This window comes from Myotis yumanensis, unplaced genomic scaffold (genome assembly GCF_028538775.1).
Source record: "Myotis yumanensis isolate MYYU_CA2020_CCGP unplaced genomic scaffold, mMyoYum1.0.hap1 SCAF_4, whole genome shotgun sequence".
NCBI lineage: Eukaryota > Metazoa > Chordata > Mammalia > Chiroptera > Vespertilionidae > Myotis > Myotis yumanensis.
Window position 1 is genome coordinate 111,075,611 of NW_027223755.1, and position 25,089 is coordinate 111,100,699.

The 25,089-nt window shown below is 44.9% G+C and overlaps 1 protein-coding gene and 1 pseudogene across 2 annotated transcripts in view; both read right to left on the reverse strand.

The window, feature by feature from the left end:
• Positions 1-15,771: 15,771 nt before the first annotated feature.
• Positions 15,772-17,355, reverse strand: LOC139009399 (large ribosomal subunit protein eL24-like; annotated as a pseudogene).
• Positions 15,772-25,089, reverse strand: part of EEF2K (eukaryotic elongation factor 2 kinase) — a 56,808-nt gene continuing 47,490 nt past the window's right edge. For both annotated transcript variants that reach the window (XM_070413696.1, XM_070413695.1), the window contains 2 exons: positions 21,779-21,957; positions 15,772-20,522 (listed from right to left, as the gene is read on the reverse strand). In XM_070413696.1, the coding sequence (XP_070269797.1) occupies positions 20,413-20,522; positions 21,779-21,957 (289 nt within the window). In that variant the 3' untranslated portion in view covers positions 15,772-20,412. The remainder of the gene's footprint in view (positions 20,523-21,778; positions 21,958-25,089) is intronic.

Below are 25,089 nucleotides of genomic sequence, written 5' to 3' on the forward strand. Positions count from 1 at the left end.
TAACTTCCTTTGCCCTGGGAGATGTATCTGTAAACATACTGCTATGAGAGATATCTGAGATTTTGCTGCCTATGATTTCTTCTAGGACTTTTATTGTTTCCTGACTTTCATTTAGGTCTTTTATCCATTTTGAGTTTATTCTTGTGTGTGGTGTAAGTTGGGTGTCTAGTTTCATTTTTTTTTTTTTTTGCATGTATCTATCCAACTTACCCAACATTATTTTGTAAAAATACTTTTTATTGATTTCAGAGGAAGGGAGAGGGAGAGATAGAAACATCAATGATGAGAGAGAATCATCCTGCACACCCCTCACTAGGGATCGAGCCCACAACCCAGGCATGTGCCCTTGACTGGAATCAAACCCAGGACCCTTCAGTCCACAGGCTGATGCTCTATCCACTGAGCCAAACCAGCTTTTATTAAAGAGACTGTCTTGACTCCATTGTATATCCTTGTCTCCTTTGTCAAATATTAATTGAGCATAATGGCCTGGGTCGATTTCTGAGTCTCTGATCTGTTCCATTGATCTATATGCCTGGTCTTGTGCCAGTACCAGGCTGTTTTGATTACAATGACGTTGTAGTATAACCTGATATCTAGTATTGTGATCCCTGCAACTTTGTTCTTCTTTCTCAAGATTTCTGCAGCTATTCAGGGTCTTTCTTTGGTTCCATATAAATTTTTGTAGTGTCCTTCTATATCTGTGAAATATGGCATTGGTATTTTAATAGGGATTGCATTGAATCTATAGATTGCCTTGGGTAGTATGTTGACTCTACCAATCCATGAACATGGAATATTCTTGCACTTGTTTATATCTTCTTCTATCTCTTTTTCCAACGTCCTATAGTTTTCTGAGTACAAGTCATTTACCTCTTTGGTTAAGTTTATTCCTAAATATCTTAATTATTTTTGCACTGGTAAATAAAATTATTTGTTTAATTTCTCTTTCTGAGAACTCATTATTGGTGTATAAAAAGCCATTGATTTTTGGGTGTTGATTTTGTATCCTGCTACATTGTCAAATTCATTTATTAAATGTGGTAGTTTTTTGGTGGATTCTTTAGTATTTTCTATGTACAATATCATGTCATCTGCAAATAATGAGAGTTTTACTTTCTCCTTTCCAATTTGGATGCCTTTTATTTTTTCTTCTTGTCTGATTACTGTGGCCAGGACTTCCAGTACTATTCTATATAATAAAAGCCTAATATGCTAAGTGTTCAGTCATCTGTTCAACCAATCAAAGCATAATATGCTAATGATATGCTAAGGCTTCTAAACTGCTCGCTATGACGTGCACTGACCACCAGGGGGCAGAGAGTCAACTGGTCAACCAGTTGTTATGACGTGTACTGACCACCAGGGGGCAGACTCTGACCGGTAGGTTAGCTTGCTGCTGGGTTCTGGCTGAGGGCTCCAGGACTGCTAGAGGGCCCAAGCCAGGCAGAGGGGACCGCCCCCTCCCCCCCCAAGTGCATGAATTTCATGCACCGGGCCTCTAGTGTTGAATAAAAGTGGTGAAAGCAGACATCCCTGTCTTGTTCCTGTCCTTAGGGGAAATGGTTTTAGTTTTTGCCCAGTGAGGATGATGTTGGCTGTAGGTTTGTCATATATGACCTTTATCATGTTGAGATAAGCTCCTCTATTCCCACTTTGTTGAAAGTTTTTATCAGAAATGGGTGTTTGATTTTGTCGAATACTTTTTCTGTATTATTGATATGATCATATGATTTTTGTCTTTCAATTTGTTTATGTGATGTATCATGTTTATTGATTTGTGAATATTGTACCAGCCTTGTATCCCTGGAATAAATCCCACTTGGCATGGTGTGTAATTTTTTTAATATGTTGCTGGATCTGATTTGCTAATATTTTGTTGAGGATTTTAGCATCTATGTTCATCAGGGGTATTGGCTTGTAGTTCTCTTTCTTAGTAGTGGCTTTATGTGGTTTTGGAATTAGGATAATGCTGGCCTCATAAAGAGAGCTTGGACGTGTTCCTTCCTTTTGGATTTTTTGGAATAGTTTGAGGGGTATAGGTGTTAGTTCTTCTTTGAATGTTTGATAAAACTCTCCTGTGAAGCCATTTGCACCCAGGCCTTTGTTTGCTGGGAGTTTTTTTTTTATTACTGCTTCTATTTCATCAGTTGTTGGCCTATTCAGGTTTTCTGATTCTTCCTGATTCAGTTTTGGGATATTGTATTTTTCTATGAATTTTTCCATTTCATTTACATTGTCCAGCTTGTTGGCATTTTCTTACAATCCTTTGTGTTTCTGTGGTGTCAGTGGTTATTCTCCACTTTCGTTTCTGATTTTACTTATTTGGGTCCTCTCTTTTTGTTTCTTGATGAATCTGGCTAATGGTTCATCAATTTTGTTTATCCTTTCAAAGAACCAGCTCTTGGTTTCATTGATTTTTTTTTTTTTTTTTTTAGTATCTATGTTATTTATTTCTGCTCTAATTTTTATTATTTCCTTCCTTCCCCTTACTTTGGGCTTTTCTTGTTGTTCTCTTTCTAGCTCTTTAAGTTGTAGGGTTAAATAGTTTATTACTAATTTTTTGTTTTGTTTTTTTGAGGTAGGCCTGTAGTGCTATGAACTTCCCTCTCAGGACTGCTTTTGCTGTGTCTCAGAGAGTTTGGGTTGTGGTGTGTTCATATTCATTTGATTCCAGGAACTTTTTGATTTCTTTCTTGATCTCATTGGTAACCCATTCATTGTTTAATAACATGCTATTTAGCCTCCATGTGTTTGGATGTTTTGGGGTGTTTTTACTGTGATTGATTTCTAATTTCATTCCACTGTGGTCTGAGAAGATGCTTGATATGATTTCAATCTTCTTGAACTTGTAGAGACTTGTTTTGTGTCCTAACATGTTGTCTATTTTTGTGAATGATCCATGTGCACTTGAGAAGAATGCATATTCTGCAGCTTTGGGGTGAAATGTTCTATGTCAATTAAATCCACCTGATCCAGTGTGTCCTTTAGAGTCACTGTTTCATTGTTAATTTTTTGTCTGGAAGATCTATCCAGTGATGTCAGTGGAGTATTAAAGTTCCCTACTATGACTGTATTGTTGTCGATCTCTTCCTTAAAGTCCTCTAGAGGGTTTTTTTTTATATATTTAGTTGCTCCTATATTGGGTGCATATATGTTTATCAGGGTTATATCCTTTTGTTGGATTGACCCATTTATTATTATGTAGTGACCTTTGTTGTCTCTTGTGATGGCCTTTATTTTGAAGTCTATTTTGTCACATATAAGTATTGCTACTCTAGATTTTTTTTTCTTTTCCATTGGCATAGAAAAATTTTTTTCCATCCCTTCACACTCATCCTGAGTGAGTCTTTTGGTTTGAGATGGGTCTCTTGTAGGCAACATATAGTTGGGTCATGTTTTTGTATCAATTCAGCTACCCTGTTTCTTTTGTTTGAAGCATTTAATCCATTTACATTTAAGGTTATTATTGAGAGGTACTTATTTATTTCCATTTTAATTATGTATGTTTAGGTTTCTCTCTCTGTTTCTTCATCTCATTACAGCAGTCCCTTTAGTATTTTTGTAATGCTGGATTGGTGGTGATGTATTCCTTTAGCCTTTTTTTGTCTGGGAAACTCTTTGTTTGACCGTCTATTTTGAATGATAGCCTTTCTGGATATAGTAACCTTGGTTTCAGATCCTTGCTTTCCATTACCTTGAGTACTTAATGCCATTCCCTTCTGGCCTGTAGCATTTATGATGAGAAATCAGGTGTCAGCCTTATGGGAGCTACTTTGTAGGTAACAGTTTGCTTTTCTCTTGCTGCCTTTAAGTTCTCTCTTTGTCTTTAATTTTTGGCATTTTAATTATGATGTGTCTGGGCATGGGCTGGTTTGGATTCTTCTTGCTTGGAGGTTCTCTGTGCCTCCTGAACGTGTGTGGCTTTTTCCTTTACCAGGTTAGGGAAGTTTTCTGTCATTATTTCTTCAAACATGTTCTCTATCCCTTCCTCCCTTTCTGCCTCTTCTGGCACACCTGCTATTCGAATATTGTTACCTTTCATGTTTTCCCACAGCTCCCTTAAGCTGTACTCCTGTTTTTAAATTGTTTTTTCTTTTTGGTTCTCTGATTGAGTGATTTTTTTTTCAACCCTGTCTTTCAATTGATTGATTTGGTCCTCAGCTTCCCCTAATGTGCTGTTCTTTATTTGTGCTATGTCATTCTTTATTTCTGTTTTCACAGTTACTATATCTTTTCTCATGCTGTTGAGTGTTTTTACCATCATTATTCTGAACTTTATATCAGATAAGTTTCTTATTTCCATTTCATTTATCTCTTCTTCTGGAGAATTCTCTTGTTCTTTCATTTGGCGTTGTTTTTTTGTGTCCTCATTTTGGCTGCCTCTTTAGGTTTGTAACTGTGTATTAGGTAGATCTGCTATGCCTCTCAATCTTTAGGGCAGGACAGTGTCACATGCTGTTTCTGACTAATTAGATCAGGCAAAGACATAAAGCCTCCAAAGACCAACTCTGCCTACAGACTGATAGGATTCCATCTTGAATTGCCATTAGGCAATCATCCACAGGTGTGGTGAGAGTTTTTTTCAATAGGGTGGGGCAATTGCTTCTGCCTGCAGGCTAATTGTTATTCTCAGTCTTTTTAAAAAATATATATATATTTCTTTATTGATTTCAGAGAGGAAGGGAGGAGAGAGAGATAGAAACATCAATGATGAGAGAGAATCATTGATTGGCTGCCTCCTGCACGCCCCCCACTGGGGATCGAGCCCGCAACCCAGGTATGTGCCCTTGGCTGGAATCGAACCTGGGACCCTTCAGTCCGCAGGCTGACACTCTATCCACTGAGCCATGCCGGCCAGGGCATTCTCAGTCTTTTAATGGGCCTCAGAAATTCCAGACCATGAGGCAAGGTTTTTTTCAATAGGGTGGGTCTGTGGGGAGCCGATATAGGGTTAAGCCTCGCCCCAACATGGGTCAACTGTCTTCTCCCAGACAAAACTGCCTAGATCAGTGGTTCTCAACCTTCTAGCCCTTTACATACAGTTCCTCATGTTATGACCCAAGCATAAAATTATTTTTGTTGCTACTTCATAACAGTAATGTTGCTACTGTTATGAATTGTAATGTAAATATCTGATATGCAGGATGGTCTTAGGTGACCCCTGTGAAAGGATCGTTTGACCGCCAAAGGGGTTGCAACCCACAGGTTCTCAAACCACTAGCCTAGATAGCAATTGCCTGTGTGAGAAAGATAACCTCTGCATTGTGAGGGTTATAACTCAGCACAGGAAACCAGGGTGTCTTCCTTCTAAGTTCTAACCCGAGTCCCGGATCTTGGCTTCTGCTCACACAGCTCCAGTCCACTCTGCCCTCCCTCTGCCAGGGAATTTTGTGTGTGGGCATTTTAAGAGGGTGTCTTTATTGCCAGTCTTCTCTCACTGGTAGACAGAAAACCTGCTGCTTTTCACAGTCAGATGTTGTGTGAGTACCCTTCTCAGTTCTGATGCTCTCTGCTGGGGTCTAACTCTAGGTTGCCCAGAGTTCTCAGTGGCAACCCCCCGCACCGCTGAGATGTCTCTCCAGAACTGTCTGTGAAAGCCAGGCCAGACTTTTCATGCTTTTGCCCCTATGCAGTCTCCACTTTCAATCTTCGGTTATCAGGGTTCTCTCCAGTGAGTCTTCCATTGATTATTCAGGAACTTTTTCTGTATTTTAGTTGTAATTCCAGTTTGGTCCTGGGAGCAAGCCACCATTTTTAATCTCCCCTATTTTACATTCTTAATTTGATAATTTTATCAAAGTTGTACCTCTGTATAATATCAATTCTACAAAGCTTGTTATCAAAATTAGCAGTATACCTGCCAACTTGCACCCCAGATATCCACTTCCAACTTTTAGCTGATTCTTCTGGTTAGACATATGATTTATCTTCATATGTCTAAATAGGATGCTTATATTGTCTTTTTGTTTTTGTCTTTTAAGTTTTAGGAATTCCCTATTGACTTCCTACTAAGGAAGATAAGAATTGAACTCTAACAACTCTACCTCCACTATCAAAAAAACTCACCTAACCCCAACCTTACTCACAGAGTCATACTATAATTTCATTTGAGCAATAGTTAGTAAATGCTATTCCCTAAGCTTTATCTCAGCTATACACTCAACTATAATTATTTTGCCTTTTCTGGAAAATATTGTTTACTTTTTAGTTAATAATTGCCTTTAAAAAAAACAAAAACTGACCTAGCCCTGCCCAGTTAGTTTAGTTGGTTATAACATTGTCCCAATATGGCAGATAGGCCAAGGTTCCAGGTTTGATCTCTAGTCAAGACACATGCAAGAATCAACCAATGAATGCATAAATGAGTAGAACAACAAATCGATGTTTCACTCTCGCTCCCTTTTTCTCTTTCTAAAATCAAAAAATAACACATTTTTAAAAATTACCTAGTTTCTAGGAATTTATCCCTAATTCAATTTCAAATTGTGGACACACACATACATGAGGTATTATGTGGCTTTGTCAACGCGGACGGTCAGGGAGCACAGGCTTTGGCCAAAATGGCACGGGGGAGGCTTTCGTGCTGAGCACGCCAAACGCTAGAAAGATGGATGAGAGGGCCCAACTGCAAAACGCTAGCATGATAATTACATGGAAAAGCCCCTCTCCTCCCTATCCCTGTAAGAACCACAAGATTGAGCAGGAACTGGGGATGGTCTTAGAGACACATATTCTCCCAGGTCATGGCACCTGAATAAACCTCTTTCCTTTAACAGGTAGTCGAGCATGCATTTTCAGTTATAGTTTTCGGGGACTCCACCAGGAGTGCTTGGACCTTGGTAAGTCCTGGAGGGCCTGGGTTGGGGTCCCAGCTGCCTTTTGCAAGTTGATCCTGAGAGATGGACTGAAGACTTCTCAGCGCCGCCAAGAGCTTTTCTCAAGGAATTTTCCTGCACTCCTTCTCATGGCATCAGCTGCCTGAAATAATTGGCTGGTGAAAGGAAATGGGTTTTTGGGGAGCAGATGGACTCCAAGACTGAGTAAGTGGCACACTGCGAGTGCTCTATCCTTGCTGCCTGGACTTTGTGTCACTCGGGCTTTGTGCCACTTGGGTCCAGTTAGGGCTATTTGTGATACCAGTTAGCAGGCTATCCTTGCTGCTTGGGCTTTAATGCCACTTGGGGTTTTAGCCATTTGGGTTCAGTTAGGACCACTTGCAGTAGTGGTTGATAGGAGATAAAACACTAGGACTTGCCTGTAGGCACTTATTTGGAATAATGGAATTATGGATCCAAGTTTTGTTTATATGTTCTCACTTTGGGGTCTTGCTATGGTTATGTTTTTGGGTTTGTACTTTACTGCCACCAGGGGTGGTTCCGTTTTGACTCATGAAGGGGGCTCACTGGGCTAAATTTTAGCGAACTGGTCCATGTACAGCTATGACCCAATGACTAAGAAGGAATTGGTTTTCTATTGTAACACAGCGTAGCCTATGTATACTTTAGACTGTGGGGGAAATCTCCCCTACATGGTTTCCTAAATTACTACACCATCATACAGTTGGGATTGTTTTGCCAATGGTCAGGGAGATGAGACAAAAATCTCTTAATATCAGGCATGTATATCTTTACACAATAGGATTCAGCAGAGAAAGGGAACAGCCTAAGTTGTTCAGTCGATCTGCCTATCTATATAGTTAGTAAATTCTATTCCCTAAGCTTTATCTTAGCTATACACTCAACTATAATTATTTTTCCTTTTCTGGAAAATATTGTTTACTTTTTAGTTAATAATTGCCCTTAAAAAAAAAACAAAAACTGACCTAGCACTGCCCAGTTAGTTCAGTTGATCTGCCACTATAGAGAAGGGAATTGACTACAAAACCCCTCCCTGATAGTAAGACACAGGAAGAAAAGGAAAATGAGGAAATGAGCCTCTTTAATGCCCTGAACCCAGGTTGCTCAGGATTAGCAGCAGGAGGATCTCCCCTGCCACCACCCCTTGTCCAGAGGGGCAACAGCCCCACCCCTGTATGATGAAGGAATGGTCTCTGCCTCAAAGACCCAGCAGAGCACCCAATGTGGCCAGGAAGTATCCCTATCCAGAGCAGGACAATTCCCTTTGAGGCAATACTCTATAACAGTGATGACAAACCTATGACACGCGTCAGAGGTGACACGCGAACTCATTTTTTTTTGGTTGATTTTTCTTTGTTAAATGGCATTTAAATATATAAAATAAATGTCAAAAATATAAATCTTTGTTTTACTATGGTTGCAAATATCAAAACATTTCTATATGTGACACGGCACCAGAGTTAAGTTAGGGTTTTTCAAAATGCTGACACGCCGAGCTCAAAAGGTTCGCCATCACTGCTCTATGAGCAGAATAAACCGGGAAGTCTAGCCCACTGGCTACTATTGGGCCCTTACTCCATTTCCCATTTCAGACTTACTGAATTGGAAGAACGCCAACCCTTCATTTCTGAGGGAGAATCCTCAAAAAATGGCAGATCTTATCACCTCCATTTTTGCCACTCATCATACAAACTGGGCCGATGCGCAGGCTCTGCGTAACATCCTAACAGCAGATGAAAGGCGGCTAGTTATGGATAAGCTAACGAAGAGACTCACCACCTCCATGAAGAGAATTCCAATGGGACCCACAACCCAGCTGGGTGATTCCCTTCACAGAGCCCACGGGGACCTGAGGGGGCCTAGCCTTCCTGGAACACTACAAAAGGTGCATGTTGAAGGGCTCCAGAAAAGGGTGCCTAAACACAAGAGCCCGAATATGATACAGGCCATTCAAGAGAAACCAAATGAAGACCCTTCTGAGTTTTTAGAAAGAATCAGGCACTAGAAAATGTCCAAATGGTAAATATGACTTCTACTGAGCAAAGTGCCCCAGATACCGGAAGGAAGCGCCAACGTTTAGATGGAGCATTGGGAATGAATCCCTCCCGGCTGGTGGACATGGCCTTTAAAGTTCACAATGCCTGGGAAACAGGAGATGAAAGCAGGGCACCACCTTCTTAGAAACAGTGCAGGAAACCAGAAGGAGAAGCTAGACACGAAAGGAAAAGGGAAAGACCTATTAGGTGCCAATCAATGCGCCTACTGCAAAGAGAAAGGCCATTTGGACAGAGGACTGCCCATAACTCAAAAATAGAAAAGAGCCCAGCTGGTGTGGCTCAGCAGTTGAGGGTAGACCTATGAACCAGGAGGTCACAGTTCAATTCCCGGTCAGGGCACATGCCCGGGTTGCGGGCTGGATCCCCAGTGGGGAGCATGCAAGAGGCAGCCAATCAATGATTCTCTCTCATCATTGGTATTTCTCTCTCCCTCTCCCTTCCTCTCTGAAATCAATAATAAAAATATATTTTCAAAAAACAGTAAAAAGAAAAAGGATAGAAGCCCTTGTGGAGAAATGTTAGAAAGGAATGATGAATCTGATGATGAATGAGGAGGTCCAGGGGCTCCCTGAGACATCTCCCGACCTATTACTATTTCCCTTCAGGATCCCTAAGTACAATGGACAGTAGGGAACAAGCTAATTGACTTCCTCTTATTTATGGGAGCTCCATACTCAGGGCTAAATACAACACTAATCAAACAAAGTTCAGCTGTAGTGACAGTTACTGGAGTGACCGGACAACTATAAAAACAGGCGTCCCTTCAACGTCTAGAATGCCAGCTTGGGGATCAAAAACGTATGCATAGTTTTTTCTACATGCCAGACTGCTCCTTCCCATCGTTGGGCCGAGATTTACTTTATAAATCGCACGCACAAATAACTCTTCCTCCCGAGAAGCAGCCATTATGTTTAGAAACCCTGCTGGAATGTGCTCTCCAGCTCCAGGTGCTCCTGACTTTCCCAGGACCCAGAGGTGAACACTTCCCACCCGAGATCTGCAGGCAGGTTGATGGAGCTGTTTGGGACAATGGAACTCCAGGTAGGGCAGTTAACATCCAACCCATAAAAATTAACTGTAATTTAATTTACAGTTAATTACTGCGGGGGAAAAAAAAAAGGACACATATGTAATACCCTTTGTAATACAGAAAACAAAATTAACTGAAAAGAAGGGGTGCTGATCCCGCAGAAGAAACAATACCACCTTGAAAAGGAAGCTTTAGAGGGCATTCAACCAGTATTGCAGAAATTCTTAAAATCAGGATTGATTTGGTCATGCCAGTCTCCCTATGACACCCCCATTTTGCCAGTAAAAAAGCCTCACTCTGATGACTATCGATTTGTACAGGATCTTAGGGCCATAAACGGCTTTGTGCCCAACCCTTATACTTTTTGACTATGGTGCCCAGGGGTAGAAAATGGTTTTTAGTCCTAGATTTGAAGGATGCTTTTTTCCTGCATCTCAACAGAAGCCCCGGCCTTTGCTGTAGGAACCTCAGCACAAAAGGCTAACCTCATAGCCCTCACCAAAGCCTTAGAATTATCCCAGGGAAAGCATGTTAACATCTACACAGACTTCATGGTAGTCCATGCCCATGGGCAATATGGAAAGAAAGGAGGCTCTTAACCTCGGGGATAAGGACATCAAACATGCAAAAGAGATGTTAAAATTGCTAGAGGCAGTGAATCTACCAAAGCAGATTGCCATAATGCACTGCTTAGGACACCAGAAGGACGGTTCCCCATCAAGCCAAGGAAACCAAACTGCCATAAAAGCAGCAAGACAAACCGCCCAGGGCCACCACTTATTGGGGCTTAAATTCCCCACCTGGACTTGTCAGAATGTAAACCACATTACACAGAATGAGATGAGGAACTGGCCATGAATGGGGGTTCTCTACTACTGACTCTAATTATATACAGAAGATCAGCATTCATGGTATGATCTTCCTCCCTGAAGCTCTAGTATATACCATCCTCAAACGCCTACATTATGGAAGGAATGCTTTAACATACCACATCTGAAGGGCCTTTATTACAAAGGACCATTCAAAAGACTATCCAAGCTTGTCAGATAGGCTCGAAAAACAAGCCTAAAACAGAAAATGCCCAACAGGAGAGGGAGTACAATATAAAGGGATATGTCTGCTTGAGGACTTGCAAGTTGACTTTATACAGATGCCTAAAAACATAGGAAACTTTAAATTTTTATTAGATTTTGTAGACACCTTTTCTGGATGCGTAGAGGCATACCCCACTAGAACTGAGAAGGCAACTGAGGTTGCAAAACTTCTACTCAAAGAAATAATCCCTAGGTTTGGACTTCCTTACAGCATTCAACGTGACAATAGACCATCGTTCACTTCAGAAATCTCCCAGAAGATAAGAGAGGCACTACAGAGTCAATGAATACTACATTCATCTTGGAGACCCCAACCTACAAGGGAGACTGAGAAAATGAACCATACAATAAAGACGTTGGTGAAAATATGCCAGGAAACACATTTGAAATGGGTCCAGGCTCTCCCTATTGCCTTGTCCCAGATTAGAATAGCACCCCAAAATGGCCTCAAAGTAAGCCCTTTTGAAATAGTTTATGGGAGACCCTTCCAAAATTCTGTTTTAGGAACATCCACTTTAGATTTAGAATATGAATAAAAAAGTCAAACACTATGTACAACATTTAGGGCAAGCACTAACAACTTTGCACAAGTTTGCTTGTTGCAGATCTATCCTACTCTTCTGATGAGCCCTTATACCGTTCCAGCTGGGAGACTGAGTCTTACTAAAGACCTGGAAGCTTAAGGTCCTGAACAGCAGTTAACCAAGCAATGGACTGGTCCCTATGCAGTCCTGCTGACAACACACTTGCCCCTAAAGCAGCGGTTCTCAACCTGTGGATCGCGACCCCTTTGGCGGTCGAAGGGCCCTTTCACAGGGGTCGCCTAAGACCATCCTGCATATCTGATATTTACATAACAGTAGCAACATTACAGTTATGAAGTAACAATGAAAATAATTTTATGGTTGGGCCACAACATGAGGAACTGTATTTAAAGGGCCAGAAGGCTGAGAACCGCTGCCCTAAAGCTCACAGGAATCAAGCTGTTACAGAGTAGGAAAATGTTTAGGCCTGCTTAATTACCTAGCCACCTCAGCAGCTTACAGCCTTGCAAAGTTTCTAGGAACTGAGCTCCCACACCTGAGCAACGGCCCACAAAGAACAGACAGATCAAAATTAAGAATAGTCCTGACCTTTAAGATACCCAGAAATGAATAACAGGAGGATGATGGACAGCTTGGCTAAAACTACACTATTAGCTTTTGTAACTTGGCTTTGCTTGCTATGGGAACCTGAGCACGGATGTAGTTGTCCCCTTTAAATATTGGACTCTGCAGATGGTCGGGGCCGCTTCTCTCTTGGGCTTCCCGAGGGGAGGAGCGGACACTGGCCAGTCAGTAAAGGCTCTCCAAATTTTAATCCGTCTGGAGTTCTGGTGATTCTGTCGCTCGCGCTCCACAACAAAGCCTTGGGTCCACCACACACGGTCAAGACAAGCACTCCCTGAGGAGGACTTAGATTTTGCTGCTGCTGCTGCTGATACTGCAAGGGAAAGCTGGGCCCGCACTTCTGAAGGAGATTTTAAACTCCTCTTTCGGAAAGGAGCAGTGCCTTTCAGAACTAAGTGATGATGTTACTTCTCATTTTATGAGTTTTTGACAATTGTTATGCTTTATGCCCACGCTTGGACTGGTAAGACCTTTGTCCACACTTCCCAGACAGTGGCCTCCTGGGCAAACTTATTCCACTGTGTGGTGTGTCATCAGGATTAGATTATGGGGATCCTTTACTCTCCCAGTTTCTGATTTCACTACAATCCCCCCTGCACTACTAGTCATACACCTCACCAAGCACTTGTTTGTCTGCACAATAGGTCTCACTTTTGAAGCCCATCTGTAACACCACCTCTTGAAATATGAAGCAATCTACCAGCTTCACTTGCTCAGCAGTGCCAACCTCTACACACCACACATGCCACCTTCCAAATAAAGCAATCTGTCTCCCTCCTGTAAAGAACTTCCCTCCATTCTTGACCTCCTTTTCCCTTTAGTAGATAGCAAGAACCTCTGGACCTGGAGATAGGTCAGTCTACACCCCTTAACAGCAGGAGAAACTACAGAAGATGAGACCTCCACCCATTTACTCTTATAAGATTACAAGAGTCCAGTGTTTTAAAGGGTCCAGTGTTTTATTTTATTTTGTTTTAAAATATATATATTTTATTGATTTTTTTATAGAGAGGAAGGGAGAGGGATAGAGAGTTAGAAACATCGACCAGCTGTTTCCTGCATACCCCCTACTAGGGATGTGCCCGCAACCAAGGTACATGCCCTTGACTGGAATCGAACCTGGGACCCTTGAGTCCTCAGGCCAACGCTCTATCCACTGTGCCAAACCAGTTAGGGCAAGGGTCCAGTGTTTTAAAGGGTGAATTGTTAATATAGACCAGTGATGGCGAACCTTTTGAGCTCGGTGTGTCAGCATTTTGAAAAACCCTAACTTAACTCTGGTGCCGTGTCACATATAGAAATTTTTTGATATTTGCAACCATAGTAAAACAAAGACTTATATTTTTGATATTTATTTTATATATTTAAATGCCATTTAACAAAGAAAAATCAACCAAAAAAATGAGTTCGCGTGTCACCTCTGACACTCGTGTCATAGGTTCGCCATCACTGACATAGACAGTCAGGGAGTGCCGGGGAGTCTCCCCCATTGGCCAAGATGGTGCAGGGGGAGGGGCTTACACTGAGCATGCCAAAACCTGGAAAGATGAATGATCAGGCCCTGAGCATGCCAAAGCTAGAAAAATGGATAGAAAAAAAGCCTTCCCCTACCTATTACTATAAGAATGATGGGCTTGAGCAGGAAGGGGGATGGTCTTTGAGATGGGAGTCCACCATTCTCCCAGGTCAGGGCGCCTGAATAAACCTCTTTCCTTCTGCACCAGCACCTGTCTCCCGAATTTGGCTTTCATTATGGCAAGCAGCCGAACCTGTTTTTCAGTTACAGCTTCAGCTTCTTGGAAGACATTGTTCCCAAAGCCTCCTGGTAGGGGCAGCATCACCCTTCACCCTCGTCTGGGGAACTGACTTGGCCTCATTTTGTTGTTGTTGCTATTCCCCTCATACTCTCCCCCCCCTCCTCTTTTTTACCCTCACCTGAGGACATATTTTTATTGATTTTTTTTTTTAGAGGGAAAGGTAGGGAGAGGGAGAGAGAGGGAGAAACATAGATGTGAGAGAGGAACATTGATTGATTGCCTCCTGTACACACCCCAAATGATAACTGAACCCGCAACCTAGGTATGTCCCCTGACTGGGAATCAAACCCACAACCTTTCCTCTTGGTGTACAGAATGATGCTCCCCTCAACTGAGCCACCAGCCAGGGTGATACTTTTGACAGAGCAAATCCTCCACTATCTTCTGGAGAAAGCGTACAGAGAGATTACATGTCTGAAAATGTTTTTATTCTACTCTTATACTTGATTAAGAGTTTGAACTTAACATTGTAGACTAAAGAGCATTTCCCCCTGAACTTAGAAGGCATCATCTTCCAACTTCCAATGTTACTGTTGAAGTCATTCTGATTCTCCATCTTTTGTATAAAACTGGTTCTTACCCTCTGGAAGCTCCCAGGATATTTCCCTTGTTCTTAATGTTCTGAAGTTTTGTGAAGATGAATCTTGGTATAGGTCAACTATCCATTGGCTATGTACTTGATGGGCCCTCTTATTCTGGGAACACACATCCTTTTGTTCCAATAAATGTTTTTGAATTTTTAAAAAGATTCTCTCCCCCCTCTAGTTCTCTGATCTTTCTCAAACTTAAAAATTAGGTTCCTATTCCTAGACTTTCTTAAAAAGTTACTTTCTTTTGCCTGGCCAGTGTGGCTCAGTTGGTTGGAGCATCAGAGGGTAGCAGGTTCAATTCCTGGTCAGGAGGCAGCTGATTGAGGTTTCTCTCTCGCATCCATGTTTCTCACTCTCTCCCTGGAAATCAATGGAAATGTGTCCTTCGGTGAGGATTAGAAAGAAAAAAAAAGTTACTTTCTTTTATTTTAACTGAGATTATTATAGTTCTTTTTTCCCAATAGATACCATTTAACAATAAGAGCTCTAATTGTTTGAAATTGATTTAGCTTATAATGAGAAAAACTAAAATTGTGCATAAAGTCAGAAACGTAAGTACTGCATGTAGAAAGAAAAGGGCTCATAAAAGGAAAAAACACAGTCCCAAACAGACTGGTTCCTTTTGGTGACCTTAAATACAGATAAGTATGTCAAGATAGAGACACCAAATCTTTTGGGAACCCTAATTATCCTATATAATAAAAGCTTAATATGCTAAGTGTCTGGTTGGCCATTCAACCAATCAAAGCATATGCTAATGATATGCTAAGGCCGCTCAACCGCTGACGTGCACTGACCACCAGGGACAGACGCTCTGATCGGTAGGTTAGCTTGCTGCTGGGGTCTGGCCAATCGGGACTGAGCGAGAGGGGCTAGATACGCCCTGGAGCCCTCCTGTGGTCCCTCCCCAGCTGGCCAACCTCCCGCGTCCCTCCCTGGCCCTGGTGCACCAGTGGGGTCCCTCGGCCTGGCCTGCGCCCTCTCACAATCCGGGCTGAGGGACCACCCCCCCCCCCCCCCCCCCCGCCCAGTGCACGATTTTCACGCACTGGGTCTCTAGTAATACAGTAAAAGTGTTTGTTTACTTTGCACAGTGGTAGGACTGTTAATTTTAACACGTCTGCTAACAGGAGACATCTGAATTTGAGACCAGATGGGAAGAAACCACTTTATTTGTAATACAAAATGGAACTTAATACATATGCGAAAACAAATATATACTGCAAGCCACTTCTCTGGGTTCTACCAGTGTCCACCTTGTCTAGGTTACATGGTTACCCCAGAGACTAGAAACACGAATAACACGCACAAATCCACTCAGAGAATATGCATATTCTGCCCCACCCCCAAGTTGCATACACTTGTGTAAACATTTGCTGATTGGTAAAACATGTCCAGTACTGCAAACACATGTGCAGGGGTGGGGGTGGGAAGAAATGAAGTCACTGAAACAGCAAAAAGGTAGTTTACCTGGCTGGGTCATCAAGGCGGCGTTCAATAAATTCCCACAGTGCCTCGAATGAGGGGGAGGGAAGAGGAATATTCAGACGCAATGGTGTTTGTTTTTTCCCCTTCTTACATTAATAAAGCCTTTACTTTTTTTTTTATTGATTGATTTTACAGAGATAGGAAGGGAGAAAGAAAGGGAGAGAAACATCAATTTGTTATCTCACTTATTTATACAGTCATTGGTTAATTCTTGTGTGTGCCCTGACTGGGAATTGAACCTGCAACCTCGGTGTATCGGGAGATGCTCTAACCAAGAGAACTTCCCGACCAGGGCCAAGCCCCTCCCCACTTTTTCCCGCCTGTAGTAAAACGGAAAAGGATATCACAGACCAGTTTAAGTTTAAGTTTTCTTTTCCGAGTCCTCTGAATAGCAGCAGCTCCCAGAACCCTACTCCAGCTTAGCGGCTAACCAGCAGTGTCACTTGAAGATTCTACCTTTCAGAACTTCAGTTTCTCCATCTGTGATTGGAGGCCCCAGATGACATCCCCAATTCTGCTTATCTAATCTCCCAGACCTTCATCTGTTTCTTCATTGAAGATAGTCTGATATTTTCCAGTGGGGCTGGACTGTCCTGGGTATTTGTAGTGGTGGTGGGGGGAGAGGGGACAGGGGACTGTTGCTGTTGCTTGCATGCTCAGCATTTGTGGGAAAAGGAGATGCCCTAGCCAGCTTTAGAAGGCACAAAACTAGGTTTGCTGTTGTTGTGTGTGTGTGTTCTTAGTGATAGTCAGGTCTTTATTTAAGAATCTCATCTGCCAACTGAGCACTTCCCACCAACATGGGGAGCAGAAACCTTCACAGGCTTCAACCCTTTGCTCAGGCACAGCCTTTGTGGGAGCCCTAGCAGCAGCCAGTGCTGTCTTTTTAGGCGCTTGCTTAGCCTTTTTTGCTTCCTTGGCAGCCCTGATAGCTTGTTCCTGTTGAGCTTTCCTAACTTCAGGTTTCTGGTTCCTCTTGGCCATTATATCAGCAAGAGATGCACCAGTGATGGCCCTCTGGAATCTGACTGCACGGCAGGTCTTTTCTTTTGAATTTCTTCTGACTGTCCGTTTTTGTGCTTTCTTCCATAGAGGACAGTCCAGTTTATCTGCCCAGGATTCCTCTTGGAAAGGAATGCCGACTCGCATTTTGCATTAAGAAACGGGAAAACCTTCCCGTCGGTCCTGGCGTAGCACTGCCCGTGTCCAGGTTAGATCTTGTAACTGAAACCGCAGAGCTCGACTTTCATGGCTGCGGTCGCCGGAGCACAGGAAAGATGGTGAAGAGCACAAAACTAGGTTTTGAAGATGAAGTAAAGTCTTCTTCTGGCTCAGGAGGATCTCAACATCCTACTGATCATTTCACTCTCAATGGTCCTTAGAGAAGCATTTGCTTAACTCTACATCCAGGCCATCACGACCTCCGGGAGGAGAGGGCACCACCTGCTGACATGAAGGCAAGTGGGCGGGTGGGTGGAGATGCAGGGGTGGTGGTTCAAGCCGATCCAAACACTGCATCATTAACTGCGAAGCGTGAGTGCAGTGACCGGGCTCTCCTTTGTTCACAATTATTGAGTGCCTACTCTGTGCCAAGGCACGGTGTGTTTGAGCCCTGGAGGTCAGAAAACTGTGAGAGCTCATGCCCAGAGCTTAACACAGTAGGTCTTAATCAAGGGTTAGAGCAGAGGTTTGGAAAACTACAGCCCAGGCGAGCCACCTGCTTTCAAAATAAAGTTTTATTGGAACACCAGCCATGCCCATTCATTTAAGAATTGTCTATGGCTGCTTCTGCTCTACCATAGCAGGGCTGAGCCCCTGCAGAGCATATGGCCTAAAATATTTACTATCTGACCCGTTACAAAAAAGTTTGTGGATCCCAGTGTTAAAGGAAAGCACTAATGCATAACTAAGAACTGAGAGAGGTGATCAGGGAACAAATGATTTGCAAATGAAGTCTAAGAGAGGGGTGGGGGGGGACTGGCTGAATTAAGGACAACAAAGGAGCATGGGTTATATGAGGCTTGATCACCCTGAAGAGATAAGTCACAGTGAAATTGCTTGGGACTTACATTTAATATATGCAATTTAACTGCATGCAACTGGTTTAAAACAAAAAACTACTACTTGATCTGCTGCAAGTGGAAAAGAGCAATCAGCCCCAGCTTCTAAAGGGAACTGGCCCTGACAAGCCCACATGCAAACGAGGGACAGCCACTTAAAGGTCCGCAAAGGACTGCCCCAGTGGTCTTGGCTCTGCTTGGCTTTTCCTTCCGGGCACACTCTGGCTTTTGAAACCAGCTGCACAGGTTCACAGCTCCACAGCAAGGCCAGTCTGAGGGCTGATGCTCTATCCACTGAGCCAAACCAGCTAGGGCTGAAATCTTTCTTTTTTTTCTGCTTCCTTCCCAATAACCCTCAAAAACAATGGCAAGTGCTCATGCCAAGTGGCACAGCCTTAACCATCCTCTGCAGGCTTTCCCATGTCAACGCTGCTCGTCCAGCAGCTTCCCACTCTCAGGCTGGGGAAGTGAACTACGGGTCAGGCTGAAATCTTTCTGAAGAAAAAGCTCATTATGTACAATTAGCCATAGTGCCGGGAGCCGGTCCATCCTTGCTGTTTCAAGGGACCTGGCGTATATGGCATACTGTTCTTAATATGTTTGCTCCCTTTAGCGCTATGTGTTTTAACCAAGGTCACCTCTCCGAGAAAGGTTGTTTTCCCAGGTAGGGATTTTCCCCTGAGGTTAGGGAGGGGATAAAGCTCCTTAACTAAGTGCCAGGCGGGTAGTTAATCACTTTAACTACAAACAATCATGCTTGAGCTACATAATCTTTACTCCCTGGAATGGAGATAAGAAACGCCCTAACCTTTGTAATAGAAATTGACAGGATTAAAATCGGCTGGTATAAATACGGATGTAACAAGACAATAATCATCAGCTCCTCATCAGCTCCTCATCAGATCCTAACCAGAACCTAGCGAGAGAGACAGAACCTAGGGAGAGAACATGGCAAAAGATCCTGGACAGAACCTGGCTACAGAACTTCACTGGAGAACCTAGACAGAATATGGCAAAAGTACCTGGATAGAACCTGGCTAAAGAACCTGGTGACTGAACCTACCTGGAGAACCTGGCTGGAGAACCTAGCGAGAGAACATGGCACCACAACTTGGCTACAGAACCTCTGGTGGGAGAACCTTGCTATGCTGATCAACTGACGTAGCCTCCATGTCACTCATTCTTCGCCGACTCCGTCCACACCTTTGGGGACCCCTGGACCTGCTGGGGCTGGACCCCAGCACCATAGCCTGGCCGTGTGGAAACGGGTCAATGAGTGTTTATAGTTAGTTCTTGCCGCCTCGTTCTCCAACGTGGCAGATAAACCTGAAGTGCTGCTGCTGCAAGCACCTGCTGTGAGTGACTGGAAAGCAGGCTTCAAAAAGAAGATGCCAAGGACAGGGCTGGACATCAGCTGCCGAGAGAACACGAGGGGATCCTGTGCCAAGGCGGCTGGAGCCACTGTGGATGCTGCCCGAGATGCAGAGCACATGCTGCTTGGAGGGAGGGCTTGGCCACGCCGGCCACGGTCCTGCCCTGTGGGAGCCTTAGGCGCACCCACTCCCACACGCGCTGACGGAGCACTCAGAGGCAGGAAAGCGTGTGTACAAACCAAACCTGTTCGGAGAGCCCCCTGTAGAAGCCATGCTTCAAAATGGAATTCGGCTGTATTCCAAAAAATCAGTTGCATTTCAGGAAGGAAATTAAACTGAAAGGTAAGAAAACAGTCCATGTGCGGGCCCTCCCCCTCCCACGGCAGAAGAGGGCCCGGGCGTTGTGCCATCTCACTTGCATGGAGCAACGCCGTGCGTGCTTCCAAGTGCTGAGGAGAGAGGCTGAGCGCTACGCTGGGACCGTACAGCCCACGGAGCGTTCACGGGCAACACATTCCTCATCCGACTCAGGACACAGGCCCTGTGGGCCTGAGATTGCAGTCCAGCCTGAAAATGCTGGGGAGCAAAGTCCTAAGGTTTCCCAAAAGCACTTTCTTGCATCTTGTGACAAAAGAACCTCAAATCCACATGCCGCTCATTAGGCTGCTTTTTCAATCCCCACGCCCCCAAAACACCACCCTGGGGCACAGCTATGTCTTTGCTGATAGCAAAGAGGTTTTTATGAGTCAAAGAATGATGTACAAAAGTTGATGTAAACACACTAAAAACACGCCAATAGCCCCTAGATGAGTCGGTGGGTCTTTTCCCCTCTAGCCCTTGTGTGGGGACTGGCCCAGGTGATCTTCCTGGCTCGTTACTCCTCCATCTGGGCCCAGGCCTCCTCCGCCTTCTGGTAGTACTGGTTGGCCAGCCGGCCCTTCAGGGCTTCCATTGCTGCCTCGGCCGCCTGCGTGTACAAGTCGCCTGAAAGACAGCAAAGTGGGCCACAAACAGCTGAGCCACCTGGTGTTTTTGCCAGCTCAGTATCCCCTCCCCTCCCTGGGAACAGCACCCCAAATATTACTAATTCCCTCTCCCTCCACAGGACCCGGGTGGGGCTCTGGGCGGCCATGCAATCGGACTCTGGCCAAACAAAGTACCCTCCTCATCCCCCACCAGGCAGGCCGCAGAGATTGGCCCAGACTGAGGCACAGCCAATCAGAGGAAGCCATCTCAATGACTGGCATGAGGGCTGGGGTGCTTCCATCTGAGCCAACGAGAAGCAGGCTGAGGCCTTTGCAGGGCCATTTGGAGAAGGTATGCAAGGGGAAGAAATAAAGATTACAAACGGCCCCATGTCAGTTCTGGACAGGTTTGGCCACCAAGTGAACTTGTGCCACATGAACAAAAACTGGTTTTTCAGAGTTTCTGAGATTTAGAAATTCCAAATAAGGAATTACAGAATTGCTTCATTTTTTCTACACCCTTAACATTTTTTTTTTAAAACTTGGCCTCAACCCTCATACCTGTGAAATAAGAGAAATAAGGAGTTCAGTATGTTTATTATGTAACAGAAAAAATATCTAATGTGTGCATCAACTGCTGAACGGATACACAGAATACAGTACCTCTGTACAATGGAATATTGTGAGGCGATAAGAAGGAATGAAGTACTAATACATGCTACCACACGGATGAACCTTGAAAGTATTATGCTCCGTGAAAGAAGCCAGACACAAGAGCCACAGATTGTATGATTCTCTCTTATGAACTGTCCAGAGTAGGTAAATCCACACAAAAAGTAGGCTAGTGGTTTGCAGGAATGAAGGGGGGCAGGAGGCCACTGCAGGGGGACTGGCTCTCTCTGCGGCGGCGTGTGAAAGTATCTGGACTGAGACAGTCGGGATGGTTGCTCAACATCGTTCAGTACTAAACACCACTGAACTTGTACACTTTAAAATGGTGAATTTTAGGTGATGAAAATGTCAGTTCAATTGATTTTTAATAGTAAAAAAACCCCAACACCCTAAAACCCGAGCCCCTGATATATAACCATTAAAGTAAAAATGCTCATCTGCACACCAGCTCCATGAAGCCCCCTGTGGGGTCCAGCCTGGCAGAATGGAGGGCCTGTGCATCTGAAAGAGGAGCCGCACGCAGCCTGTGTCTTGCCGGTGGGACAGGAATCATGTCCCTCCTGCCCGCCCCGCCCGCCTCAGGGGCAGGTCTCCCCGACCTACCTGACCTCTGCGGGTCCTTCTGCAGCCGGAAGCCGCCCACAGACAGCATCTCGGCCTCCCTGGCCAGCAGCGTGTACCGGGGTTCGTCTTGCATCCCGTCATACTCACCGCCCTCGTCACAGTCTGTTTTCTCCAGGGCAGTGCTGTACCAGTGCAGAGCCTCTGGCCAGTCTCGGGACCTTGGCAGGAGATAAAGAGGAAAAGAGGGAGGTTACCATGGCAACTGGGCAGGAAAAAGAAGGCCCAGCAGCGGGAGGAGCAAGTCAGGGATCCCAGGGGGCCACCACCTATGAATCCTGACTCTCAGCCCCAGACGCCACCGCATCGAAGGGGCATCGTCCACACCTCAGGTTACACATCTATGAGAGCGCAGTCTCTCATGTCCCTAACAGGGCAGGTGCATTCCACAGCTCCCCAGCAGTGGTGCGGGGCGTTTTCCAGTCTGAACACGATAGCACCCTGTGGGCCAGCATTAGCAGTGGCTGGTACCAGTCAGTCTGTCCTATGACTGGGTAAGAGAGGAGGCGAGTGGGTCCCCTTTGCCAAAGCCTCAAGGTCACGTGAGAGAATGGTCACCTTGTGGCCCATCTCACGCTGGGCCTATGCAGCCGGCACCGGGCAGGCTTCGGGGAGGAGCCGGCTCCCTCTCTGCTCGGCCCCTCTGGCCTCAGCTCTTTCTCCTGCTGCAGCACGTGAATGGCCAAACCACGAAGGTTCTAAGCAAATCTAAACACACAGACCGAGCAGGCAGGGTAGCAGCTTTCTCTTTGGGCGCACTACCTGTATCCGGGCACATGAGCATTATAGCATGCCGGCAAAGAGCAGAGACGCTGTAAGAAGGCCCCTGGGTCTCATGAGCGTTCCCGGGAAGCAGCTACCATGACTTGCTGCCCTCCCCTCGGGTGCTCCCTGGCCTGGCTCAGCCCTGGTTTTAGCTCCTGCTAACCTCCCCATGCCAGGCTTTCCGTTCCATCTGCTCCTTGCAGTGGCCCCTGCTGCTCTGTCAGCTGGGATGCCCACACTGGCTCCTCAGCTCTCTGCCTCTTCTTCAGAGACGCCGTCTCCAGACACCGTTTCCTAAAATGGCCTCAGTCTGTTTACTCAACGCTGAGGACAGCTTCCCCGAAGACGCCGAAGGCCCAGGAAGGCAGGGCCCGCCGGCGGGTAAACACGCTGGCCAGGACGGCCTCCAGGAGCTAGCCTGACTCCACTGTATTTTACAGAAAAGGGAAATCTTCTGACAATTATTGGTGACACACCCACCAAATTGAGGTTTTGACATTTGTCTGGAAGCCACTAAACCATATTGCACCCCTTTAACCCTCCGGTCTTGACCCTCCCTGGTCTTGACAGACAAAGCAGATCTGCCCTGAAACTTGAATGAGGAAGAGAGGAAGGGCCTAATATGTCCCGCCCCAGCCCACCCCACGACGCCACACCCAGGGGTAGGTGCGCACCCTGCGTTGGAGTTTCCAATGACGTTTCCTTCCCCTATTTGGGGGTAACTTCTGAGAAGGTGGAAATTTGGGCCTCCATGGGGCCTGCCTTACCCGAGTGGCCCTTAATTAACGCTCCCTGAGTGGAAGAGGCTGGAGCAGCTTGGAATGAGGAAGAAGAATAAAAAAAATGACTATAGTAAAAGCTATATAAAAAACTTTGAAAGATTAAACTACATAAATATTAAAAATCAATGTATCCCCAAGCCCATAAACAGTGGTCACCGAGTGACCCTGTCCCCCGACATCAGTAGTAGTTACCTCTGAAAAAAATTTTAAGCCAGCTCATATGCCAAAGAGTTACTAGCATTAACATCTGAAAAATTCTTACAAATCAACAACAAACTATTGTGTCAAAGAAAAAGGCAAAGTCATAAGAACACACAGGGCAAAGATCTGTCGGTGCCCAGCCCCAGCACCCGCCAGGCTGGGCCAGGCTGGGCTTCCCCGGCACACTCGGAGGGCACCAGGTACACGGCGTCTGATCCGCACAGTCATGCGTGTCATTCTGTTCACCTCCCGTCCGTGACAGTGTAGTCCTGTGACAGGCCACTGTAGGAGGGGCCAGAAGACCTGGGCTCAGCTCTGCCACTCGCTCCCATGTGACCATGGCAAGTCCCTTCGCCTCTCAGAACTAGTTTACTCATTCATAAAATGGGGCCAAACATGCCTGGCCTGTGTGTGCCGAAGAGATGTGTTGGCTCATTCATTCGAACAACCACTGAGCCAGGCCCTGCGCGGAACACGGGGCTGCAGACAGCGAAGACCGGTTCCCGTTCTCAGTGGAATAAAACCACCAGGGAAAGAGCGGTCCGAACACCAGGGAGCAAAGAGCAGGTACATGTCTGCACGATATGTAGGAGGCCGCCTATCCAGATGGCTCAGGCCCTGAGAGCTTGACATGATAGAACCACGGCCCTGACTTTCCTTCTCACCCAGTGAGAGGGGCAGGAGACCTTGACCCGAAGAAGAGAACTGCCAGGCTGCTCCCCCTGCAGGTGTAGAGGATGGCTGTGCTCACCCTGCTCCCTCCCGGGAGCCGCGGGTTAGAACTGCCTCTTCCCACTTTCATTAATGCAGCGGGGAGCCTAGCTGGAACCCCAGGAGAACCACAGGGCATCAGCAATGGGTCCCTTTACGACAAGCATGTCAAACTCGTGGCCTGTGGGCTGCATGCGGCCCACAACAATATTTTTGCGGCCCAGCCAATATAAGGTAAGTAAAAAACGTTTTAACAAAAATTTCGTAACTTAATTTTTACAATATCCTGTGATACATAATGATTAATAACGAACTACAACGTTCGCTAATGACTGATGACTATCATCGTGTTGCATTCACTTCCCTTATGCGCCTTACGCGCAGGCGCACCATTTCTCTCCACTAATACCAGCAGCGAATATTTTAGCAGCCGGTGGCGATGTCATTAGTCTTGGACTGACTTGTTTGGTGTGCGCAACAGGAAGTATTTAGCTTTCTGAGAACAAGAAAAATAGGTTTATTTGCGTGACGCTTATTAATTTGTGCAGTTATTCAGTGTCTGGTAAGTTAATGTTCAAGAAAAATATTAATTTTTATTAAAATGTTGTATTATTTTATGTTAACAATGACTCATTTATTTCAGCCCTTTGTATTCAGCATATCTCTACTGAAATAAACCTACGTTTCTATGAAAATTGAAGCTTTTGTGTTTTTGCGGCCCACATAAACTTCAACCTTGTTTATTTGGCCCGTGTTAGCTTTTGAGCTTGACATACTTGCTTTATGAGTTCAATTCCCCCACTGTCCTCTGCTCAGCCTGGACTTCTGGGACAA